The 23733-nt window shown below is 44.9% G+C and overlaps 1 protein-coding gene across 2 annotated transcripts in view; it reads left to right on the forward strand.

Annotated features, from left to right (window-relative positions):
• Window positions 1–23733, forward strand: part of negr1 (neuronal growth regulator 1) — a 1009857-nt gene that overhangs the window by 980346 nt on the left and 5778 nt on the right. Inside the window, exon 7 of one of the 2 annotated variants that reach the window (XM_072511034.1) lies at window positions 14382–14435. The exons of the other annotated variant lie outside the window; for it this stretch is intronic. Within the exon in view, the coding sequence (XP_072367135.1) occupies window positions 14382–14435 (54 nt within the window). The remainder of the gene's footprint in view (window positions 1–14381; window positions 14436–23733) is intronic. 2 annotated transcript variants of the gene reach the window in all.

A 23733-nucleotide genomic window follows, 5' to 3' on the forward strand; every position in this document is an offset into this window, starting at 1 on the left:
ATGGGCTGAGTTCCCGTCGTCTCGGGCCACGTGTGGTCCCAGAGTTCAGGATCCCGGCGTGCCAGCTGCGGACAGTGTCCAGCGCCGCCACACTCATCCGGGATCCATGTCGCTGGCCAGGGGGCTTCTGCTAGGACAGGGGGGAGTGATGGGGGGGGGACAGTAGGTGGGCTGTGGTAGTCAGGGTGGGCGGTTTAGAGTTCCAACACGGCAGGCACCATGTTTTCCGGCGCGACTGTCAAACCTGTGCATGCACAGCCCAGGGCCCGGCAATACTCCGGCTGTTTTCTGCGCGATCCACGTGTGGTTCGCACGACTCCGGAGCTAGCCCCTCATCAGTACCAGAATCGGTGAGGGGTTCGGGCCGATTTTCCCTCTGTGATCCATCCGCGGATTCAAGGACGGTCACCTCAGCACTTCGCTTTACCGCAAGCCCACGGATAACCTCACGATGCTCCACTTCTCCAGCTTCCACCCTAAACACGTTAAAGAAGCCATCCCCTATGGACAAGCCCTCCGTATACACAGGATCTACTCAGACAACGAGGAGCGTAACTAACATCTACAGACACTGAAAGATGCCCTCGTACGAACGGGATATGGCGCTCGACTCATCGATCGACAGTTCCAACGCGCCACAGCAAAAAACCGCACCGACCTCCTGTAGCGCACAAAGACTCCATGAGACGAATATAGTGAAGTCGATGAGGCTTTATTAAGCGTGTCTGTTCCCCAGCAACTCGATAGTAAACTGGCCTGCGGGGGAAGACACCGGCTTCTTATACTCCGCCTTCAGGGCGGAGCTTGAGGTCAACGGCCAACCAAGACCCGGGATCTGTCAGCCAATGACATTAGGGCTTCCAGTCCCACATGACCCCCAATACATACTACCACAAGCTGATTAAATTTTTTAGAACAGCTTGTTATAATAGTGGACAAGGGAATGTTTATAGATGTTATTTATATGAACTGCTAGAAAACATTTGATAAAGCCCGTCATACGAGGCTGTCAAATAAAGTTAATGTAAGGAATTGGAAGCAAATTATTGGTCTAGTTAGAAAATTGGATGAGGGGCAGGAAACAGTGTTTAGTGATAATGGGCAGGTACTATTGGCAGGATGGTGTTACCATGCAAGCATTGGCTATGGGGCCTCAAATATTCACAGTATTAATTACTTTGATATTGGAAAGAAATCCACATATTCAAGTTTTCTGATGACACAAAGATAGGTGGCATTGAAAACCTTCTTAATCAATTTAAATAGATGTTGGTATTTCATACTGATAGTGAGTTGAAAAGTGCAGGGCATGAATCAGAGGTGTTCACAACTTAATGGTATACAGTGGGCGGATTCTCCGTTGCTTGACGGGAAAATTGTGTTCAGCGATCGGGTTTGACGCCGGTCAGCCTTGCTTCCCCCCTCTCTGAAATGCCATCATCGTGACCCGCGCAAAGTCGTAATGCCATTGGCACCTCATCGACCGGCCCACTCGCAATGCTCTGCCCCTGATTGGTCAAGTTCCCGACGACGCAGAGCAAATCATGAACCCCGCATGGCAGCTGCGGACTGTGTCCAATGCCGCCACACTCAACCGATTTCCGTGCCGCTGGCCGGGGATGCTTCTGCGAGAGCTGGGGGAGACTGGGGTGGGTGGCCAGGGGTTGGCCATGGGGTGGGCCAACACACGGCGGGCGCCATGTTGTACGGTGCAACTGCTGCAGGTCGTCAGCCGTGCGCGGCCCGGGTCCCAGCCATTTTCGGTCTGGGAGGCAGGAGTTCCAGTCGGTGCCAGTGAGAGCCCCTCACTGGTACTGGAATTGGTGAGTGGTCTGCACCGATTTTTTTGGCGTAAACCTCCTGCAGATTTTCTGTTCGAGCCAGCACTTAGCCACAGAAACGGAGAATCCAGCCCAGTGTGTCCGAGGAAGAAAAATCTTCTGTTCTGTTTCACCCTATTATATTTCTTGAGGAATGTCCATTAACTGTTTAATAATAATGGTAATTTAATTTACAGTTGTATTTTCTGACCATATTAAGCATCGGATTTATAGCTCGAGTTCCTTTTTTGATTTTTTTTCAATCTAATAATTGTTCAGTTAATATAAGGAACCTGAACATGATTTGATTTAATTATTTTCCATTTATCATGCATAGCAAGTGTGATTTTATATAACACTGGAAAATTAACCATAGCTTTAATTGGGAGCACTGTAGTGCAAAATGGCCTACAACAATGAATTAAAGAAAGTATTTTTAAAGCCTCAGACAATAAGCCTGAGGAATGATAAATTATATCACAACGCTTAATCAAAAAAGGCCTTTACTTACAGTACAATAGGGTGGAAGACACTGCGGGTGTGATTTAATGGATCAGTTTCTAAGTGTGGTTGCAAGCTTCCCGACGCTCGATCCAGCAAGGCTGTCACCGCTATAAACAAGGCCCCACGGGCTTCATGCCACAAATGATGTTCCTGCCGGCTGATTCGCTGGTGGCCTGCCAGCTCCCTGCCAACAAAGGGTAGCAGCACATAAACCGATCCCGCAGAGCAAAACTCCACCCAGCGAACTGCCATGCCACCAAGGAGACCAGCCCCATAATTCGGAGATGCCGACGTGGCCAGATTGTTGAAATGCAGTCGAGTGCAGGCGGGATGCTCTGTTCTCCCAAGGGGCTCGGAGGGTCAGCCATAGGGCAGCCAGTGTCGCCTGGGAGGAGTGGCAGTGGCCGTCAGCTCAGGGAGCGTTACCAGCACACAGTGCCAGAAGATCAATGACCTCCACCAGGCCGCAAGGGTAGGTTGGCACCGGGCCCCTGGATGCACCTCACAGATTAACGTGTGAGCTGTAGCTGGTGAGATGCCACACAAGTGCCCACTCAAGCCCTGGAATGATCCTGAGGCCCAAAAGCTCATGGCTGTAGTGACCTTGACAGCCACCAGGAGCGGTATCCTCCTCCACTATGTGTTGCTGAGTCCACAAGGGCATGGCACAGGTGCCGCACCATCCCCTTTTTATGGTGGAGCTTCCTGCAGCACACGCTGTCCGTCATTTGTTTGAAAGACCAGCGACGCTTGTAACCTTGGGCTATCGCTGGCCTTTCCCTCAAGCGAAACGCAGCTGTAAAATCGCGCCCTTTATGTAGGGAGGATATTTGGGACATGTTGTTTGCCGGAAACCACCAGAAACCACCATAAATTCTTGGGAATCTTGAGCATTAGTAAATTAGGTCAGCCAGGATACAAGTATACATTTCTGTTACAACATTTCAAGAACATTATGAGGAATTAATTCAATCATTTTAATTTAAGAATTTCCAGCCATTTATCTCTCAGGATACACAGTAAAAAAGATTCAAAAGATTCATATCACGTTAACCGGTTGTCATGCAAGGGAGAGGTTGGTTGAACTCCATGATACATTTTGAGGTTCTGAAAACACCTCGCCCATAACAATTGGGGGCTCGAGGGGGATAAAAGTCTATCTATTGGATTGGCTTTTGTGAACTTAAAGACAGTGAAGGATTGTTGCTTTTCCGGTGTGGTATTTTAGTTTAAGTGGGGAGAGTGTTGTGAACAATGGCTCTTTCAGAGGCTCAGAAGGTTTTGGGGGTGGAGAATGTTACACGTAGTACCTTATGGACAGAAACGAAAAGCAGACTGTTAGATTTGGCAAGAACATTGCAGTTAACATTACCTGACAAAATGCGAAAATATGAGGTAATTATGGCGGTGGTTAAGCATTTAAAGTTGCCTGAGATAGAGTTTGACTCATTGGAAATGGCAAAAAATTCAGTTGCAAATTAAACAAATGGAACATGAGAAATAATTAAAGTGGCTGGAATACGAGAGAGAGAGGAAAAAGAAAGAGAAAGAGAGAGAGAATAAAGAGAAAGTGAGAGAGAGGAAAAAGAAAATGAGAGAGAAGAAAGCAGAAAAGAAAGAATAGCCGTAGCAGAACAAAAAGAAAAAGAAAGGGAGATACAGATCCGGGAAAAAGATAAAGAGAGGGAGTTTGAACTTCAGAAAATGGCCATGAAACATGACAATCAGTTAAAATTGGCAGACGTAAAGGGAAATGTACAGTTGGATGATAGTGAGAAAGAGCGTCATAGTCGAAGGCTTGGTGGGAATCTATTAAAATATGTCCAAGCATTGCCAAGGTTTGACGAGAAGGAAGTGGAAGCCTTTTTCATTTCAATTGAGAAGGTAGCTAAACAAATTAAATGGCCACAGGACATGTGGGTGTTACTGATTCAAACAAAGCTGGTAGGTAGAGCTAGTGAAATGTTTGCATCACTACCGGAGGAGGTATCTGGAACATATGAGGAGGTGAAGAAATCCATCTTAAGTGCATACATGGAGTTTGAAAGGCTCAAACAGAGTAATTTTGATAGGTGGATAAGGGCTTTGAAAATAGACCAAACATATGAAGCTCTCAGAGAAATTATACTTTTGGAGGAGTTTAAAAATTCAATTCCTGATGTAGTGAGAACTCATGTGGAAGAACAGACGGTTAAACTGTGAGATTAGCAGCAGAAATGGCAGATGATTATGAATTAGTTCATAAATCAAAGATTGGTTTTCGACATCAGTTTCAGCTGGTGAGGGATAGAAACTGGGGACATGAGAAATACTCAAGTATTTCTTGAGGTAAAGGTAAAGGTGATCTGATGGGAGACAATGAAGAGAGTGTACCTCAGATTAAAAAAGAAATCCAAGAGGGTGGAAAAGAAATGAAATGTTTCAGATGTTTCCACTGTAATAAACTAGGCCATGTGAAGTCACAGTGTTGGTGGTTGAAGAAAAGCACTGGGAAGACTGATGTGGTAAAACAGGATAAGACAGTGAGGTTTGTTAAAGTGGTAAAGGAAAGCCCAAGGGAAGCGAAGGAGGTGCAAATGATTGTACAGCCTGTTCAAGAAGTAATTGTTAAGAAGGTGCCAGATGTCTTTAAAGAATTTACTTGTGTGGATAAAGTTTACTCATGTGTATCAGGAGGAGCAGGTAAATACGTCACAATTTGAAGAGATACAGGGGCTAGTCAATCTTTAATTGTAAGAGATGAGAAATTATGTAGTTTGGGAAGAATGTTGCCAGAAAAGGTGGTGATATGTGGAATTCAGGGTGAGAGGAGTAGCATTCCATTCTATAAGCCACGGTTGGAAAGTCCAGTGAAGAGTGGTGAAGTGGTAGTAGGAGTAATAGATAAACTATCTTGTCCAGGAATACAGTTTATCTTGGGTAATGATATAGCTGGATCGCAGGTGGGAGTGATGCCTACTGTGGTTGATAAGCCAGTGAAAATCAGATAACTGAAGTGTTGAAGGACGAATATCCTGGGATTTTTCTGGATTGTGTAGTAACAAGGTCGCAAAGTCACAGGTTAAGACAAGAGGAGAAATCAAGGAGTGAAGATGAAGTTGAAGTGCAATTATCAGAAACGATTTTTGATCAGATGGTTGAAAAAGAACAAGAACAAGTGGAGGATGAGGCGGATATTTTTAGTTCAGGAAAATTGGCGGAGTTACAACAGAAAGATGTAGAAATAAAACGGATGTATCAGAAAGCATATACGGAAGAGGAATCTGAGAGTGTTATTACCGTAAAAATGATGTCGTGATGAGAAAATGGAAACCTGTACATATGCAGGCGGATGAAAAGTGGGCAGAAGTTCATCAAATAGTATTGCTGGTAGAGTATAGAAAGGAGGTGTTGCAAGTTGCACATGAGGTACCAGTGGGAGGTCATTTGGGAATAAGGAAAACTCAAGCTAAAATCCAGAAACATTTTTATTGGCCTGGACTACATAAAGATGTAGTTAAATTTTGTCAATCATGTCACACATGTCAAGTGATAGGGAAACCTCAAGCAGTGATAAAACCCGCGCCCTTAATACCCATTCCAGCATTTGAGGAACCTTTTACAAGGGTCCTAATCGATTGTGTAGGACCGCTTCCTAAAACAAAAAGTGGGAATCAATATCTTTTGACAGTAATGGATGTGTCTACTAGGTTTCCAAAGGCCATTCCAGCACGTAATATGACAGCTAAAAGGATTGTGGAGGAGTTACTTAAATTCTTTACGAGATATGGACTACCCACAGAAATTCAATTGGATCAAGGAACGAATTTTACTTCAAAGTTATTCAAAGAAGTTATGGATAGCTTAGGAATAAAACAATTTAAATCACTGATTACCATCCAGAATCGCAGCGAGCGTTAGAAATGTGGCATCAGACATTAAAGACAATGTTGAGGACGTATTGTCAAGATTATCCAGAGGATTGGGATAAAGGAATCCCATACGTATTGTTTGCAATTAGGGATGCACCTAATGAGTCTACCAATTTTAGTCCTTTTGAACTAATTTTTGGTCATGAGGTACGAGGACCACTTAAATTGATTAAGGGAAAATTAGTGGGTGAGAAATCGGAAATTACATTATTGGATTACGTGTCAAATTTTACGTAACAATTAAATAGAGCAAGTGAATTGGCTAGACAACATTTGAACGGTGCACAAAATGTGATGAAACGGGTAGAGGACAAGAAATCCAAAGTTCCTAGTTTTGCCAGTGGGGATAAAGATTTAGTGTTGTTAGTGGGAGGGGAACCTTTAAAAGCTAGGTTTTGTGGACCGTATCAGATTGAAAGGAAATTAAGTGAGGTGAATTATGTGGTAAAAACACCAGATAGAATGAAGACTCACCGAATATGTCATGTGAATATGCTTAAAAGGTACTTTGAAAGGGAAGGAGAGTAAAAGGAGGAGGTTTTAATGATTCTAACTGAAAATGACGAACCAAATCCAGATGACTGTGAATTTGGCATACCTCAAATTAAATTGGAAAATGAGGATGTTCTTAAAAATTGGGATGAATTGTTAAGTTACCTTCCAGAGGAAAAAAAGAACAGACCTGACAGAGATTCTCCTTCAGTGGAAAGATACGAGGCCCCCAAGCGTGGAATCCTGGATCAGCGATATGGCAGGGTTCATTAAATTGGAGAGGGTGAAATTCGCCTTGGGAGGGTCGGTACAAGGGTTCTTTCGGCGGTGGCAACCGTTCTTAGACTTTCTGGCAGAACGATAGACATTGGTCAATGGCAGCAGCAGCTCGGGGGTGGGGGGGTGGTTTACTTTATTTTTGTTTATGTTATTTACACTGGAAGGGTCTGAGGGGGTGTATACACCTGTTGTCTTAAGTCGGGGTGTTAATGTTAATTTATTATTCAGGTACGGGGGGAGGGGTTTGGGGGGTTGCTTTTTTAGATTGTGTTTTTTTCTTTTTCATTTTGTTGTTGATATTTTATGAAAACCTTTAATAAAAATTATTTTAAAAAAATAAATGAGAGGAACACTGGGACAAAGCCACTTATTTCCCTACGATTCCATCCATCTCCTCCCACTAGCCTCCAAATGTCTCTTCCCAATACTTAATCTGAGCACAACGTTGTTCCTTTATCCCATGTCAGTTAGCACAAACCTGCCTGACACCTTTTTATCCTTCCCTGTATTTCAGTCATGACCCATTTCAGGCTCACTTGTCCTCTGACACCATTCCTCACATTTCCCTGTCCTTAGTTTCTCCACTTCCCTGTTATACAGTAGCAACATGGATACAGAATTGGCTGAATACTAGGAAGCAGAGAGTGATGGTCAATTAATATTTTCCGGGCTGGAGGAAGGTTTGTAGTGGTGTTCCTCAGGGGTCAGTATTGCGATCTTTGTTTTTCCTGATATAGATTAGTAATTAGATCTTGGTGTTCAGGGCACAATTTTAAAGTTTGCATATGATAGAAAAGTTGGAAATATTGTAAACTGTGAAGAAGACAGCGTAGAACTTTGAAAGGAAATAAACACATCGATGAAGTGGGCATATAGGTGGCAGATGAAATTCAATGTGGAGAAGTATGAGTTGATGCATTTCAGTAGGAAGAAAATGGAGAGACAATACAAAATAAAGGGCCTGGATGTTTATGTGCAGAGGTGGCAAGACAGATGACGAGAGCACATGTAAAGAATACAGTATTCTGGGCTTTATTAATAGGGGCATAGACTACAAGAGCAAGGAATTATGCTGAACTTACGCAAAACACTAGTTAGTCATCAGCTGGAATATTTGGCGCAATTCAGCGACCCCATTTTGCCCTGAGCGGATCTGGGCACAATAGGTGAGTCACGCGAGATGCCCAAATCGGGCGCTGAGGTGATTGCGAATCACTTGACTCGCTCTGCCCAGTGTGACCTCACTGGGCGAGATCCAGATCGTGCATATTTAAATGAGCCTAATGGCTTATTTAAATACCCGGATGCTGAATTCTCCTGGCACTCGGGACACATCGGCCATGCCTGTGAGACCTCGCTAGGGCGCTGTTTAATACTGATCCACAAAAACGTGGACCAGGCGTAACGGGGGCCCGCAAGCCATTGGCTTTCCCAGGGTGGTCGGGACAGGGCAGGGTGGTACCCTGGCACTCCCACTGGCACCCGGACACCTTCTGCTAGCCCGGCACTCTGGAAGTGCCACCTGGGAAAAATGGCAGTGCCACCTGGGAAAAATGGCAGTGCCAGGGTGATAGGCTGACAGTGCCCAGGTGCCAGGTTGGCACTGCCAGTGGTTGAGCCCGGCGGAGGCCTTGGCAATTGGACAGGGGGGGGGGTTCAGCTGAGTTCCCAGGGACCTCAACAAGGTTGGGGGGTGAGCGGGGGGTTCCAGAAATAGGAGGGGGGGGGGGTTTAAAAGGGGTGGGGATGATCAGGGCTGCAGGTCAAAATGGCACCCTGATCTGCGAACAGCCGTTCCTGCTGGCGAGATCTGATCACTAGCAGGAAACCTCTCCAAGTGCGGCCTCGGCGGGGAGATACTCCCTGGGGCCAAAGAAAATGGCAAAATGCCTTGAATAGTGGGGCAGTCGGCGAGAGTGACGCCACCAAATGGGCCTGAAAATGGATTTCATTTTAAGTCCATTGAATCAGGCAGATTGTGTACAGTTCTGGGTACCAGACTCTAGAAAGGATGCAAACAGTTCTGGGCACCATACTTTAATGTTAGGAGTATCAAGATAAGTTAGATGAGTTAAGAGTGTATATTGCCACATGGAGTTGTGATTTTGTTGCCATCTCAGAAACATGGTTGAGGAACGGGCAGGACTGAAACTCAACATTCCGGTATATAGGATCTTCAAGTGGGATATGAGAGGGTGTAAAAGAGGGGGTGATGTTAGGAGGGACGATACCTTGGAAGGGTCTTCTATTGAGGTTTTGTGGCAGAGCTTAGAAATAACACTTAGCAGTTACACTGCTGGGAAGGTATCATAAACTATCAAATAGTCAATGGACAAAAGAGGAGTAGATATGTAGATAATTCACTGAGGTGTGTAAAAACAATAATAGAGGAATTATAATGGGGATTTAACTTTCCCAACATTAATTGGGATAATCCTATTTTAAAGGGTTTAGAGGGAGCAGATTTCTTGAAATGTATTCAAGAGAGCTTTTTATATCAACACGTGAAAGGCTCAACGGAGGATGATGCAGTTGCCAACGTAGTTCTGGGGAACAAAGTTGGACATGTGTTTGAGGTAGCAATGGGGAAGCATTTTAATGATATGACCACAATGCAATACATTTTAAATTTGTCATGGAAAAGGAAAAAGATGGTCTTCAAAAATGGTTTTGGATTGGGGAAAGGCTGAATTTTATTAAAATAAGGCATGATCTGGCCAAAGTAGAATGGGAACAGCTACTTCTGGATAAATCTACAGCAGAACAGTGGGGGCATTTAAAATGGAATTGGCAAGTGTACAGGTCCAACATGTTCCCTTTAGGATGAATTGTAAGAGCAACAAGTTCTGGATGTTCAGAAATATTCAGTACAGGATAGGAAGGAAAAGAGGGACCTTTAACAGGTACACAGAGAACAAACCTACAGGGGCCTCGTGGAGTACAGAAAGTGCAGGGCGGATCTCAAAAAAGTAATTAGGAGAGCAAAGAGGGGGCATTGAAAAAGCACCAGCGGATAAGATTAGGGAAAATCCCAAGATATTCCATAACAAGGGGAAGAGGATAACTAGGAAAAGAGTAGGACCCAATAGGGACCAAGGGGGTAATCTGGCATTGGTAGAGTGTTAAACGAGTACTTCACATCTGTCTTCACTTTGGAGAAAGAGGATGTGGGTGCAGAATTCAGACAGATGGATTGTGGGGTTCTTGAGAAGTTTGACATTGGAAGAGAGGAAGTACTTGAGGTTTTGGCAGGCTTAAAAGTGGACAAATCCCCAGATCCAGATGAGTTGTATCCCAGGCCGCTGTAGGAGGCAAAGGAGGAACTTACAGGGGCTGACTCAAATGTTGAATTTCTTTCTGGCCACAAGGGAAGTCCTAGAGGACTGGAGGACCGCTAACGTGGTTCTACTTTTCAAGAAGGGTTGGAGAGATAAGACAGGGAATTGCAGACCAGAGAGTCTCACATAGATGGTAGAGAAATTATTGGAGAAAATTCTGAAGGACAGAATCAATCTCCACTTTTGGGTGATTTCCACCAATCACCCGAAAGACATACTGTTAGGTCAATTGGACATTCTGAATTCTCCCTCAGTGTACCCGAACAGGCACTGGAGTGTGGTGACTAGGGGATTTTCACAGTAACTTCATTGCAGTGTTAATGTAAACCTACATGTGACAATAATAAAGATTATAAAAGAGAGGCAAGGTATGTTCAGGAATAGTCTGCATGGCTTTGTCAGATGGAGATCATGCCTCACAAATTTGATTGAATTTTTTGAGGAGGTGACCAGGTGTGAAGGTGGTGCAGTTGATGTAGTTTATAAGAATTTCAACAAAGCCTTTGACAAGGTTCCACTTGAGAGACCGATAAAGAAGGTAAAAGCACAGCAGATCTGTGGCACATTAGAAAGTTGGTTTAGTGATAGGAGACAGGATGGTGATAGAAGGCTGTTTGTATGACTGAAGGACGGTGTCCAATGGCGTACCACTGTGTTCAGTTTTGGGTCCCTTATTGTTTGTGATATATATATAAATAATATAGAAAAAAATTAGGGGGATGATAAGTAAGTTTGCAGATGACACAAATATTGCTCAGGTGGTTGACTTTGGGTTACATGAGGATATGGTAGGCACTAGGAAGCTCAGAGGGATCTGGGTGCTTGTTCACAGATCTCTGAAGGCGGCAGGACAGGTTAATAGGGTAGTTAAAGCATTCGGGACACTTGTCTTTATCAGTTGTGACATATACTAAAAGAGCAGGGAGGTTATGTTGGAGCTGTACAGGCTGCAGCTGGAGTACAGTGTTCAGTTCTGATCATCGCACTATAGGAAGGATGTGATTGCACTTGAGAGGATGCAAAGGAGATTCACCAGGATGTTGCCTGGGATGGAGGACTTCAGCTATGAAGAGAGGCTGGTTGTTTTCTTTGGAGCAGAGAAGGCTGAGAGGGGGCCTGATTAAGGTGTACAAGATTATGAGGGGCATGGACAGGGTGGATAGAAAGCAGCTGTTCCCCTTAGTTGAAGCGCCAATAACAAAGGGGCACAATTTTAAGGTGAAAGGCAGGAGGTTTAGAGGGATTTGAGGAAAACATTTTTCACCCAGAGGGTGGTGGGAATCTGGAATGCACCGTCTGAGAGGGTAGTCGTGGCAGGAAACCACACAATCTTTAAAAAGTACTTTGGATCAGCACTTGAAATGGCATAACATTCAAGGCAATGGGCAAAATGCTGGTAAGTGTGATTAGTGGAGGTTAGAGTAGGTTTTTTTGTTGGTGCAGGCTTGATGGGCTGAAGGGCCTCTTCTGTACTGTATGATTCTATGATTTAGGAAGGATGTGAACACATTGGAGAGAGTGCAGAAGAGGTTTACAAGAATGATTCGAGGGATGAGAAACCTCGGTTATGAGGATTGATTGAAAAGGTTGGGACTGTTCTCCTTGAAGAGAGGAAGGCTAAGAGGAGATTTGATAGAGATGTTTAAATCACGAGGGGGCGGGACAGAGTAAATAGGGAGAAACTATTCCCGCTCGTAAAAGAATCAAGAACGAGAGGGTGCAGATTTAAAAGGATTTGCAAAAGAGGCAGATGTGATCGTGAGAATAAACTTGTTGACACGAGTAGTTCGGGTCTGGAATGCACTGCCTAGAAATGTGATGCAGGTTGATCCAGTTGAGGAATTCAAAAGGACATTAGATGATTACTTGAAAAGATACATTGTGCAGGGGTACAGGGAAAAAACAGGGGAATAGCACTAAGTCATGGTGCTCGTTTGGAGAGCTGGTACAGACACGATGGGCCAAATGACCTCCTGCGCTGTGGCAGTTCTGTGATTCTGTGATCTACTATGCCTGGTCAAAGGTTAATGAGATTATGCTTTTAGTTTAGATTTTCAGGCAAATGGCCCTTCTCTCAAAGGGTTTATTTGCTTCAACATCATTGCTCACCCTCAAAAGGCATTGAATTGGCCTCAGCTGTGTGAAATGTTGTAATATTTGTGTTTGGTGTTTTAGTTGGAAGAAGTGTATTAATGGTTTGATGTCTGACACCAATTACTGCATGTGTTGTTTTTTTCATGTCCGTCATATCGGTTGAAACATGTGGAAATTGCCAAATAATAGATTCCAAGCAATGGATGTTTTTTCTAAGTCTGGTGCTTTCTGAAGTATTGTGAATACAGTGGGCGAAATTCTCCCGAAATGGTGCGATGTCCGCCGACTGGCGCCCAAAACGGCACCAATCAGACGGGCATCGCGCCGCCCCAAAGGTGCGGAATGCTCCGAATCTTTGGGGGCCGAGCCCCAACATTGAGGGGCTGGGCCGACGCCGAAGGAATTTCCGCCCCGCCAGCTGGCGGAAATGGCTTTTGTTGCCCCGCCAGCTGGCGCGGAAATGACATCCCCGGGCGGCGCACGCGCGGGAGCGTCAGCGGCCGCTGACAGTTTCCCACGCATGCGCAGTGGAGGGAGTCTCTTCCGCCTCTGCCATGGTGGAGACCGTGGCGGAGGCGGAAGGGAAAGAGTGCCCCCACGGCACAGGCCCGCCCGCGGATCAGTGGGCCCCGATCGCGGGCCAGGCCACCGTGGGGGAACCCCCCGGGGCCAGATCGCCGATCACCCCCCCCCAGGACCCCGGAGCCCGCCCACGCCGCCTTGTCCCGCCGTTCAAAAGGTGGTTTAATCCACGCCGGCGTGACAGGCAATTTATCGGCGGGACTTCGGCCCATCCGGGCCGGAGAATCCAGCGGTTGGCGCGGCCCGATTCCCACCCCCGCCGAAAATCCGGTGCCGGAGACTTCGGCAACCGGCGGGGGCGGGATTCACGGCAGCCCCCGGCGATTCTCCGACCCGGCGGGGGGTCGGAGAATGACGCCCACTGTTACAGTGTGCTGTGCAGGCACATCCTGGATGGTGTATGAGTTTCCAATAGTTCGTCATTACCATCTTGTGATGTTGGAATATTGCAATGAGCTTATTGAGAAAAGTGAGAGTATACTTTGGCTTTGTTAAGTCCTTAAAGACTTGTGCAACATAAAAAAACAAGCCAACAGTTGACCCAGAGGAAACTCAGTGGTTTCTTAAAGGTTAATTGACGTATTGGTCTCTTTGCTATGAGGGAACCCATTTCCAGCCAGACTTCTCAATGCCTTCCAACCTGTTTCAGCATGTCCATCAAACTGGTGTTAAGCACAACCTGTTCTTACCCTGCATGTAATAGTCTGCAGCTGCTTTCTGTCTTGTTTTTAATTTTCGTGTGATATAACAATTACATGGCAGGAAAATTATTACTTCCTTTTAGAACCATTCTTATTTGGAAAAAACATTCAAAGGTTACTGAGTACCATGAATGATGTCCTTACTTAAAACTGAAAGTTTGACCAACTTTAAAGATGAACTTGTTTAAAAACTATGATAAATTGAAGAAGAAAATGCCACTTGATGGTTGTCTTCATGGGTGAAAAAGCTGTTGGGAAATTATATTTGAGTGAAAAAGCTGAACAAGTCAGTTTGTTCCAAAAGCATCACATGCAAGTGATGGAATTATGTAATTTCAAAGCAAACTTCCAGAGTTTCCATGTTTCCCCAACACTTTTTTCATCAATATATGTTGTTTTTACATTTATAAAGAAATTTCAGCTCAGTTACAAAGGCCAATTTTCGAAACCAAAGCAGTTTTGACTTTGAAAATATGAAAGTTATTATACACACCATATATATACTTTTAAGAAGGACACCATTTCTTTTAATTTGCCATCCAAATCTGGTAGCTATCTGTTAACCACCTGTCTGTCTGTAATTGTTTCTCTGCATTATCTTCCATATGTTGATGAAAGATACATGTCATTTTCTTTTCTTTTCCTTTCCCCCTTTTGTAGAGCTAATTGAGTCTACTAGTTTTACTAGTCCTTCTAATCCTCCCCTAATCACAGGTCAGTATGCCCGCATGCATTTAGCCAGACTCTCTTAATACTTTTATTATGGAAACTGAGAGAAAAGTTGGGGCTTTGTACTTCAGTTATGTAGTACAGTACCATTGCTTTGATGTTCCTGAAATGTTGATGGAAACTAGAAACTGTTTGATAATCCCATGCATTTAGCAATGATTAGTTAATGAAATTCTAAAGGCTGTCTATGATATGTTCCTTTTTCTAATCATCATCTTTGTCACCTAATTAATTCTCACAGTTATCTGTGCATTGTGCACTGGCTTACCACAGTGCTTGCTCCAGGGTGACTTCATTTGAGCACTGTTGTTCACATCACACCTTATTACCTAGTAAGAGATACAGCTATTCCGGAGTGCTGACCTTCACTTCCCCCTAAAAACTCAATTTGTCTAAAAACTTGAAATTTGAAGATCACTTAAGTAGAATTTATGTCCTTTAGGATAGTTTTAGCAATACAGGTGCAATAAGTATATCTCAATTAAATACTAAGGCGGTATCGAACTGTGATTTTATTGCTTTCGGATTTGAAAATATCTACTTCACTGGATAACTTCATTAATTATACAAAACCAATTATTTGCTACCTCGCACAAAAACAAACTGAATTATTTTGCAACAGTTTTTGAAACCGAGTGACTGAAAGCCAGTGTCTGGTTGTTCAGAAGGTAATTAGATCATAGGTGTGCTATTAAGCAGTATACCCAGATCTTTTTCCAATGCTGAGTTAACAGGTATTAGCTGGAGTGGTCTCTGTGGCTTATTTTCCTCTTCCCTAGCCCATGGGCATTCCTGATTGCTAGACGTACGTGTGCATTATTTTAGGTTTGGACTGGGTAATCTTGTCTATGATGCCTCATACTGTCAAATGATCAGTCTGCACTCACTCACATTGGGTTTACATCTGACAAATCGTTACCTGAGTGATGTGTCTATGGCAGCACCTGTGGTGCTGCACCTGTGCAGAAGTCACCAGCTTCAGAAGAAGAAAGTAATGGGACAAATAGAAATTGCATGACCAAATAAAATCAATAAGGCTGTAAAGATGTTTTTAAAATATTTCAAACTATAGTTGGATATTGAGGATTTCATTTGATTATCCTTGGGGAGGACAAAATCAAGCTTTTAGGACATTAAATAAATAAAAGATTAAGCCACTCCTGCAAGAAAACAGCATTTAACTCATGAAGTACATGTACTTCATGAGTTAAATGATGTTTTCTTGTTCAATGCTTCATGTTCTTAAACAAAGAAGTTAGGTACAGAATGGATGAATGCATTTATTTTTAATCTACAAGTACTTAATACTTTAAACAGTTTGGTATACCAGGGACTGAAAAATGAATACCAGACAAAAGTGACAAATTATGCATTTAAACTTTACTAACATTTGAACACAGTATGATGTAGCTTAAGTGTTGCTGGGACAGTTACCCCAATCTTATAGGAGTACAAGCCATTCTGATGCATTTAGATAAGTTATACCATTGGGTACAATACTATCTATTTTGTGCCACTGTTTGGAGATTTTTTTAATATCATTTACCTGTGTACAAAAGTGATCTTTAAGACTTTCAAAAAGTCAAATTAGAAGTAAATTATTTTGTGATGTACCTTCCATTGCTCCTTCCTTGCTTCCAACAGAATCAGGCCAGTATAATATTACAAACTGTTGATTTCATTCCTTGAGAGTCACATCGTAGAAGCAGATTTAGGGCACGATCTTATGGCCATGCCGCGTCCGACCCAGGGTGCGACGTGGTCGGTAAACCTCGCCTCTCACAAGATTTACCTGGCTCGCCACGTTTTGTTAGATCTAACAGGATCTCGCAATACATCACGATCTGTGGGTGGGATCCAGATCTGCCAAATCTGCATGTTAAAGTGCTGCAGAAAGTGCCAATTAGTACTGGTCTTCACAGAAGGGGACCAGGCGTACCGGCACTTAGTGAGGTGGGGTCTCCCAGGAGATCGAGGATGCCCTGGATGGTACCCTGGCACCTCCAATGTCACCCGGTCACCCTGACACTGCCCACCTGGCACCCTGGCAGTGCCTCCTGGACACCTTGGCAGTTTGGCAGTCTGCCAGTGCTAAGGTGCCTGGGTGGCATTTTCCCCACACTGGGGACCGGGCCCGGATGCCTTGCCCTTATTAGGTGGGACTTTGGGTGGGATTCCGAGGCCACGGTGAGGGACCTAGAGATCAAGATCTAGTTTCTCAGTGCAGGAAATGGGACTAAGTGCAGCCTCGGCATGGCATTCCACGCTAAGGACGAGAAATGAAACAGAGTCCATTCGATAGCATGGTCTTTCTTGGTGCTGTGAGTGCCAGGAATAACCCGGCCAAACGCGCTCGACATGGGACTCTGTATCGTATTTGTTAAATCGCGCCCTTAATGTTTGGAAAAATACTTTAACTGACCTTCACAAATATCTTGGGATAGAATTTAATGCCCCCACCCTGGATGCGAGTTCAGAGGCAGGGATGCCATTTGATCAGGTGGGAGGATGCAAGCTGGAGATTTCTCGTTCCCATCGGAAAGCCAACTGAGGCCCATAAATGCCCACTCAACCATATAGACCAGAGGCCTCATGTAGGGGGTGAGGGAGTGGAATCTTTCCTTCACAGGCACTCCAATTGAGAGACCTAGATTAAGGAAGGGCGGGTCCCACAGGAAGCCAACTTCTGCTTGTGCTTCTGACTCCCATCCCTCCTCACGGCCTTGCCAGTGCACCCTCCTTGTGACACACATCCTGCCCATGCTCTCACCTCTGTCTGGGGAAATCTTAATTGTAGACCTCACTGCAGTAGCAGCAGTGACCACTGGTCCAGGTGGCACTGCCGGTACTAGAAAACTGCCACCCCTATGATTGGCTGACACTTCTCAGAGGAAACCTCCACCCCATTGGGGTCTTAATGGGATGGGAGGCCCAACAATGCCCAGGTAGTTGCCTGATTGGAAATGAGGCAGCATCGGGTCTCCCGCAAAGGAGTAATGCAGGGCTCCCAATGGTTTCTCCAACAGGTGTAAAAGGCCCCAAACGTCCAAAATAAATCCTGGCCTTGATCGCGTTTGTCTTTAAATTCCTTTTGGTAAATGGGTATGTTAACTTTAAATAAATAGTTAACTGCTGATGAGCACTGAATTTCTATAACAACAGAAAGGTAATTGAGTTCAATCTGTTTCTTAATGACAGATCAACCCAATCTACCTGTCTTTCCTTTCTGAAAATACATCAAAGGGCCTCTTTAGTTCATTCATTCACATTGTCCACCTCAAAGGCTTTCCCTAATAATTTACTTGACAAGCATGTTGCTCTTAGGGTGAGACGTTTGCACCTAACTACCTTTCTCCTTCCTTTCTAATTATAAATTTCATTTTCTAGTCTAGAACTCTACACCATTAGGAGCAATTTACCTGCATCAACGTTGTCATTTACTTTGAATTATGAACTCAGAAGATTGGAATTAAAGATCAGTTTAGGCAGTCATTACTCAGTTGCCGGCAGCCTTTTATTAATTCCATTTAAAAATGGTCTTATATTGTCCAATTTGATAAAACATTTCTTTTAAAGCTTTGCAATTAACTGTGCAATCTCATGTGAGCAACGTGTCAAGCTATTCATGTGGCAGTGCATGTGAAGCTATTAAAATATTGTGGAAAGTACAATTCTGCTAAATGTAAGTTGGTTGCTACCCATTGACTTAGTGAATGAATGAAGCATGTTGGTGGTTCGTGAGCCACAGCTTTGGTCACTGCACTCTTCTGGTTCATGTATGTTGATCCAAGACAGTTGTGGAATAGCTGGAGTAGGGCAACAGGGTAGCACAGTAGGTAGCACTGTTGCTTCACAGCTCCAGGGTCCCAGGTTCGATTCCCAGCTTGGGTCACTGTCTGTATGAAGTCTGCACGTTCTCCCTGTGTCTGCGTGGGTTTCCTCCGGGTGTTCTGGTTTCCTCCCTCAAGTCCCGAAAGACGTGCTGTTGGGTAATTTGGACATTCTGAATTCTCCCTCTGTGTACCCGAACAGGTTCCGGACTATGGTGAACTAGGACTTTTCACAGTAACTTCATTATTAACTGCAGTATTAATGTATGCCTACTTGTGACGATAAAGATTATTATAATGACCTGGGCTAAAGGGGAATAAAATATGGCAGTGCTTTCACTCTGGAGATTCTTCCTCAAAATGTCTTAATTTTTCTTAGTGTGAATGTCAGATGTGGTTGAAAGTGAGTGTTTATGTTTGAAAAAAGCTTGTTAGGGTGGCAGGGTGGTGCAGTTGTTAGCAGTGATTAGTCTGCCTCACGACACTGAAGACCTGGGTTTGATCCTGGCCCTGGGTCACTGCCTGTGTGGAGTTTGTGCATTCTCCCATGACTGTGTGGGTCTCACCCCCACAACCCAAAAATGTGCAGGGTAGGTGAATTGGCCACGCTAAATTGCCCCTTAATTGGAAAAAGGGGAAAAAAAAAGAAAAGCCTGTCAACATATTCTCTCTGGGCTTGGGCTTGAGCGGAGGATATTTTGGTGTGATTCTAGAGAACTACTCAAGACCAAAATATTAATGTTTTATTCAGTTAATGTTCAGCTTTGTGAGCACAAAATTTATTATTTTGAACAAAGAGTTGCTGCTGATTCAGAAATTAAATTCTCCATATTCTGGAGTATAATGTGATTCCATCTGTAGTCTTCATTCCCTCAGTATGACACGATCGGTGGCCTAAGTTTTGTAAATCCACCGTCTTGTCTAAAATCATTTTATTGTAGAGAGGACTTTAAACTAAAGAGCAGGATTTTTTGAATGGCGCGTCCTCCAACTCTGTCACCCAAAGAGGCAGTGGAAAGTGCTGATACTGGCTGTCCAATAACCACTAAACCTTCGGCAGGGTGTTAATTGTCTAAGGGATGGACTTCAGCAACCAGATGGGGAGGAAACCATGCCTTAGGATGCTGCCAGCCAATTGGGTGGCCGGCAGCTCAATAGTCCTATCAGCTCAGATTCAATCAGGGCCTACAGCCGACAGTCAGGAGAAGAGGTGCTAATGGAGGTCAGACTGAAGATAAATCTGGAGTATCGATGGAGCCTGACTGGCAGGCTCCTGCAAAGGAGTGAGGGGGTTGAGGGGCCAAGTTTGAGAGCCTGGGTGAAGGAGAGTTAAAGGGGGTATTAGCTTGCAGAGGTGCATCTGATAGTTATGTACGGCCCCAACAGAGGTACATGAATCCCAAAGGGAGTACCCCCACCTCTCACTGACCCTGGCCTGACACTAGTCTACACAGCTGAAGCTGCCAGGCTACCTGATTGATGTGGGCCTTCCCATTCCTTGGGGTAAACAGTGGCAGGGGAGGATGAGGCACTTAAGTGACCATTAGTCATCCACTTAAGAGCCTCGATAGACTAAAGGGCAGGCAGGTCACCTGACGCCACCACACACCCCAGTAAAATGGGAGACACGTCGGAGGCAGATGGCTGCAGATGGGAAGAGCAGCCAAACGTCCCCCATCTCAGGACAGACCCCCAACCTGAGCCCCATCAGCCTAGCACAAACCCCCCTGACCCCAACCTCCCATGAAGGAACTCCTTTGGCACCCTGGAGACATTTTTTTTAATTTTTAAAAAATAAATTTAGTGTATCCAATTAATTTCTTTTCTAATTAAGGGGCAATTTAGCATGGCCAATCCACCTACCCTGCACATCTTTGGGTTGTGGGGTTGAAACCCACGCAAACACGGGGAGAATGTGCAAACTCCACACGGACAGTGACCCAAAGCTGGGACCGAACCTGGGACCTCGGCGCCGTGAGGCAACAGGGCTAACCCACTGCGCCACCATGCTGCCCCCTGGAGACATTTATAGGGAGGGTATTCACCACCTTGCCACCCTCGTACTGCAAGTCGCCAGGTCCCCTTTTCTCAGGACTTGCACCAATTTACGCCAGCGGGTCTCCTGGCTGCAGGGGTTGGAGCATCCCAGGAGGCCGGAGAATCGGGTGTCCTGCTGTAAGTTACATTCAAACAGCTTGAATGAACAATTTGCATGTTCCCACGTCGTCTGGGCAGGAACCTTATCCGGGCATCAGGAAGCCGGTCAGAGCCAGCGGTGCCAGCTAGGAGACTCACAACGGGTTTTACGACCGACGTGAAACCCGTTTTTTGCCCGACACCCGATTTACTGGCCTTCAGGATTCTATCCACTGGCGGGCGGGTAACCCCGGAGACTCCCATCCAAAAAGTGCACCAGCAAATAAGATCAGAAATGATAGTCATTACAGATATGTGGTTGCAAGATGACCATGGCTGGAAACTGAATATTCAAGGGCATTTGACTTTTCAGAAGGAGAGGAGGGAAGGGAAAGGAGGTCGGGTTGCTCTGTTAATGAAGGATGAGGTCACTACAGTGCTGAGTAGTCAGCTTGGTTCAGAAGATCAAGATGTAGAATCAGTTTGGGTGGAGATAAGAAATAGAAAAGGAAGGACCTCATGGGTGGGAGTAGTTTATAAGCCTTCCGACATTCACCACCAAGTAGAATGGTGTATACATCAATAAATAATAGGGGCTTTCAAGAAAGGAACTGCAATAATCGTGGGTGACTCTAATTTTCTCATTGATTGGACAACTAAAATTGAGGATGAGTTCAGTGAGTGTATTTGGGACAGTTCCTTAGAAAAATGTGTTCTGGAACCTACCAGGGACCAGGCAGTTTTGGACCTGGTGAGGATTAATGAAAGACCTCATGGTACAGCACCCTCTGGCAACAGTGATCACAATCAGTTTGAGAATCAGAATTTTGATCCAGAACCCATGTCTTAAACTTGGATAAATGTGTTACAAGGGTATGAAGACAGAGTTGGCATTTTCCCCATGGACTGGGTAAATAGGTGAGAAGGGAAGATGGTCGGGAAGCAGTGGTAGACATTTAATGATATAATTCATAACTCTCAATAAAGAAATATTCTACGGAGGAAAATAGATCCTACCTGAAGAATGCACACCCATGGATAACTAAATTAAAGGCTGGTATCAAATTGAAAAAAAAGAGATATAATACTGTGAGGATTAATAGCTGGCCAGAGAAATTGGGATGTTTTACAAACCCCAAAAAATTAAGAAGGAGTTTGAGAGAAAACTATTAAGAAATATATAAACAATCAATAAAGGTTTCTACAAGTATAGAAAAAGGAAAAGAGCAGCTAAAATGAGCATTGATCCCTCAGGAGGTTGAGATTGGGGAATTAATAATGGGACACAAGAAAATGGCAAAGGCTCAGAACAAGTATTTTGTGTCCATGTTCACAATAGAAGACATAAAAAGCATTCCTAGAATAGTAGAAAATCAAGAGGCAAAAGGAAGGGAAGAATTTGCTATGTTTAGAGAAAAAATAAGGGGAATGCAATTGGGAGTTAAAATTGACAGGTCCACTGGACTTGAAGCCTACATCCTAGGGTGTTAAAAGAAGTGGCTGCAGAGATAATGGGCACTGTCTAACGACCGTGTCACGCACGACACAAAACACGAAGCGGGCAATAAATCTCACGAGAGACTCCTCGCGAGATTTACCAGGCGCGCCACATCTCCTCGCAAGATCTAATGGGATCTTGTGAGATGCCGCAACCTAGATCTGTCCCACAATGGGCGGAACATAAATTTGCATATTTTGTGTGCAGTTAGGCACATGTAGGTATGTCTCCACCAGACCAAACCAGCACCTGGGATCAAATCCCCTCACCGAGGAGACTCTAGCCGGGCACTATTTAGCACTGGTCACCACAAATACGGATCAGGTGGAACGGCACTTTGGTGGGGGGAGGGTCTCTTAGACGTTAGGAGGCCCTCTGGTAGTCGTTCTCTGGGCAGGGTGGCATCCTGGAACTGCTGATGCCACCTGGGTACTTTGTCACTGCCAGCCTGGCATGCTGGCAGTGCCACCTGGGTGCCAGTCTAGCACTGCCAAAGTGACAAGGTGACCCAGTCAGGGGCACCGGCAGAGTGTCTTGCTGGCAGTGTCAAGGTGGCATTTTTCCTAATGTCTCGGGCCCAGGGTGCGATACCCTTATGAGTTGGGGTGCGGGGGTTCAAAGACCTACCAACTGGTAAGTTGGGGGGGTCGCATTGGGGATCGAAAGATAAAGACACCATTTAAAAATGGCGAGCAGAGCACCCCAGTTCAGGAAATGAAGGTAAGCGCGGCCTCGGTGGGGCCTTCCCTACCAAGGCCCGAAAAAAATAACAGAGTCCCGTTCAATAGCAGGGTCGTTCTGGCGGACCTAGCCCTCTCTGGCGGAACGGTAGCACAGTGGTTAGCATTGTTGCTTCACAGTGCTAGGGTCCCAGGTTCGATTCCCGGCTTGGTCACTGTATGTGTAGAGTCTGCACGTACTCCCTGTGTCTGCGTGGGTTTCCCACGGGAGCTCCGGTTTCCTCCCACAAGTCCCGAAAGACATGCTGTTAAGTAGTTTGGATATTCTGAATTCTCCCTCTGGGTACCAGAACAGGTGCCGGAATGTGGTGACTGGGGCTTTTCACAGTAACTTTATTGCGGTGTTAATTTAAGCCTACCTGTGATAATAAAGATTATTAAATCTTATTAAAAAGGGGTGCTGAAGGAGACATGAGGAGGTAGATTTACCCTGGTTGCACGAAGATGGACATTCACCTTCTTATGATACTGCAGCCCCATCCTCTTTTGGAGTGAGCTGGCACTGACAATCATGGCCACAGCCTCCCAGGTGGGATGGGTCACTTTGCTGGATGGACGTCTGCCCGATCATAGGCAGTGAGCTTCTTGCCTTCGCCCGTCTCCAGCGAGAAGTTTGCTGAGGGCTCCCTCTGTAAAATGTGGTGCATTCTGGCAGCCATTCCTCCTCCCCTCCCCACTCCCGATTTGTCTTGGAACAAGTGCTGGGGGGGCATTTAAAAGGAGATCCCAACTGATTACAGAGATTATGTTTTGCTGGGGCATGTGTATCGGAGACAAGCGTCCATGAGCGCAGCATGAATTGCGTAGAGAAAAAATTAAATTGTTAAAGAGGCTGAATAGGCAGTGAGCTTTCTCACTGCCATCGCTGACGGGATCCTCCCCAGTTTTCTCACCAGAATCAATGGCTTTTTAAAAAAATGGTAAGATTCCGCCCAGTCGATGCATTGGTTGTGATCTTTCAAAATTTCCTAAATTCTGGAAAGTTCCAGTGGATTGTAAAATCACAAATGTAGCACCTCTGTTCAAGAAAGGAGGGAGTTAGAAACTGTAGGCCTGTTAGCAGAACACCTGCCATTGAA

Source organism: Scyliorhinus torazame, chromosome 7, assembly GCF_047496885.1.
Source record: "Scyliorhinus torazame isolate Kashiwa2021f chromosome 7, sScyTor2.1, whole genome shotgun sequence".
NCBI classification, from domain to species: Eukaryota; Metazoa; Chordata; class Chondrichthyes; order Carcharhiniformes; family Scyliorhinidae; genus Scyliorhinus; species Scyliorhinus torazame.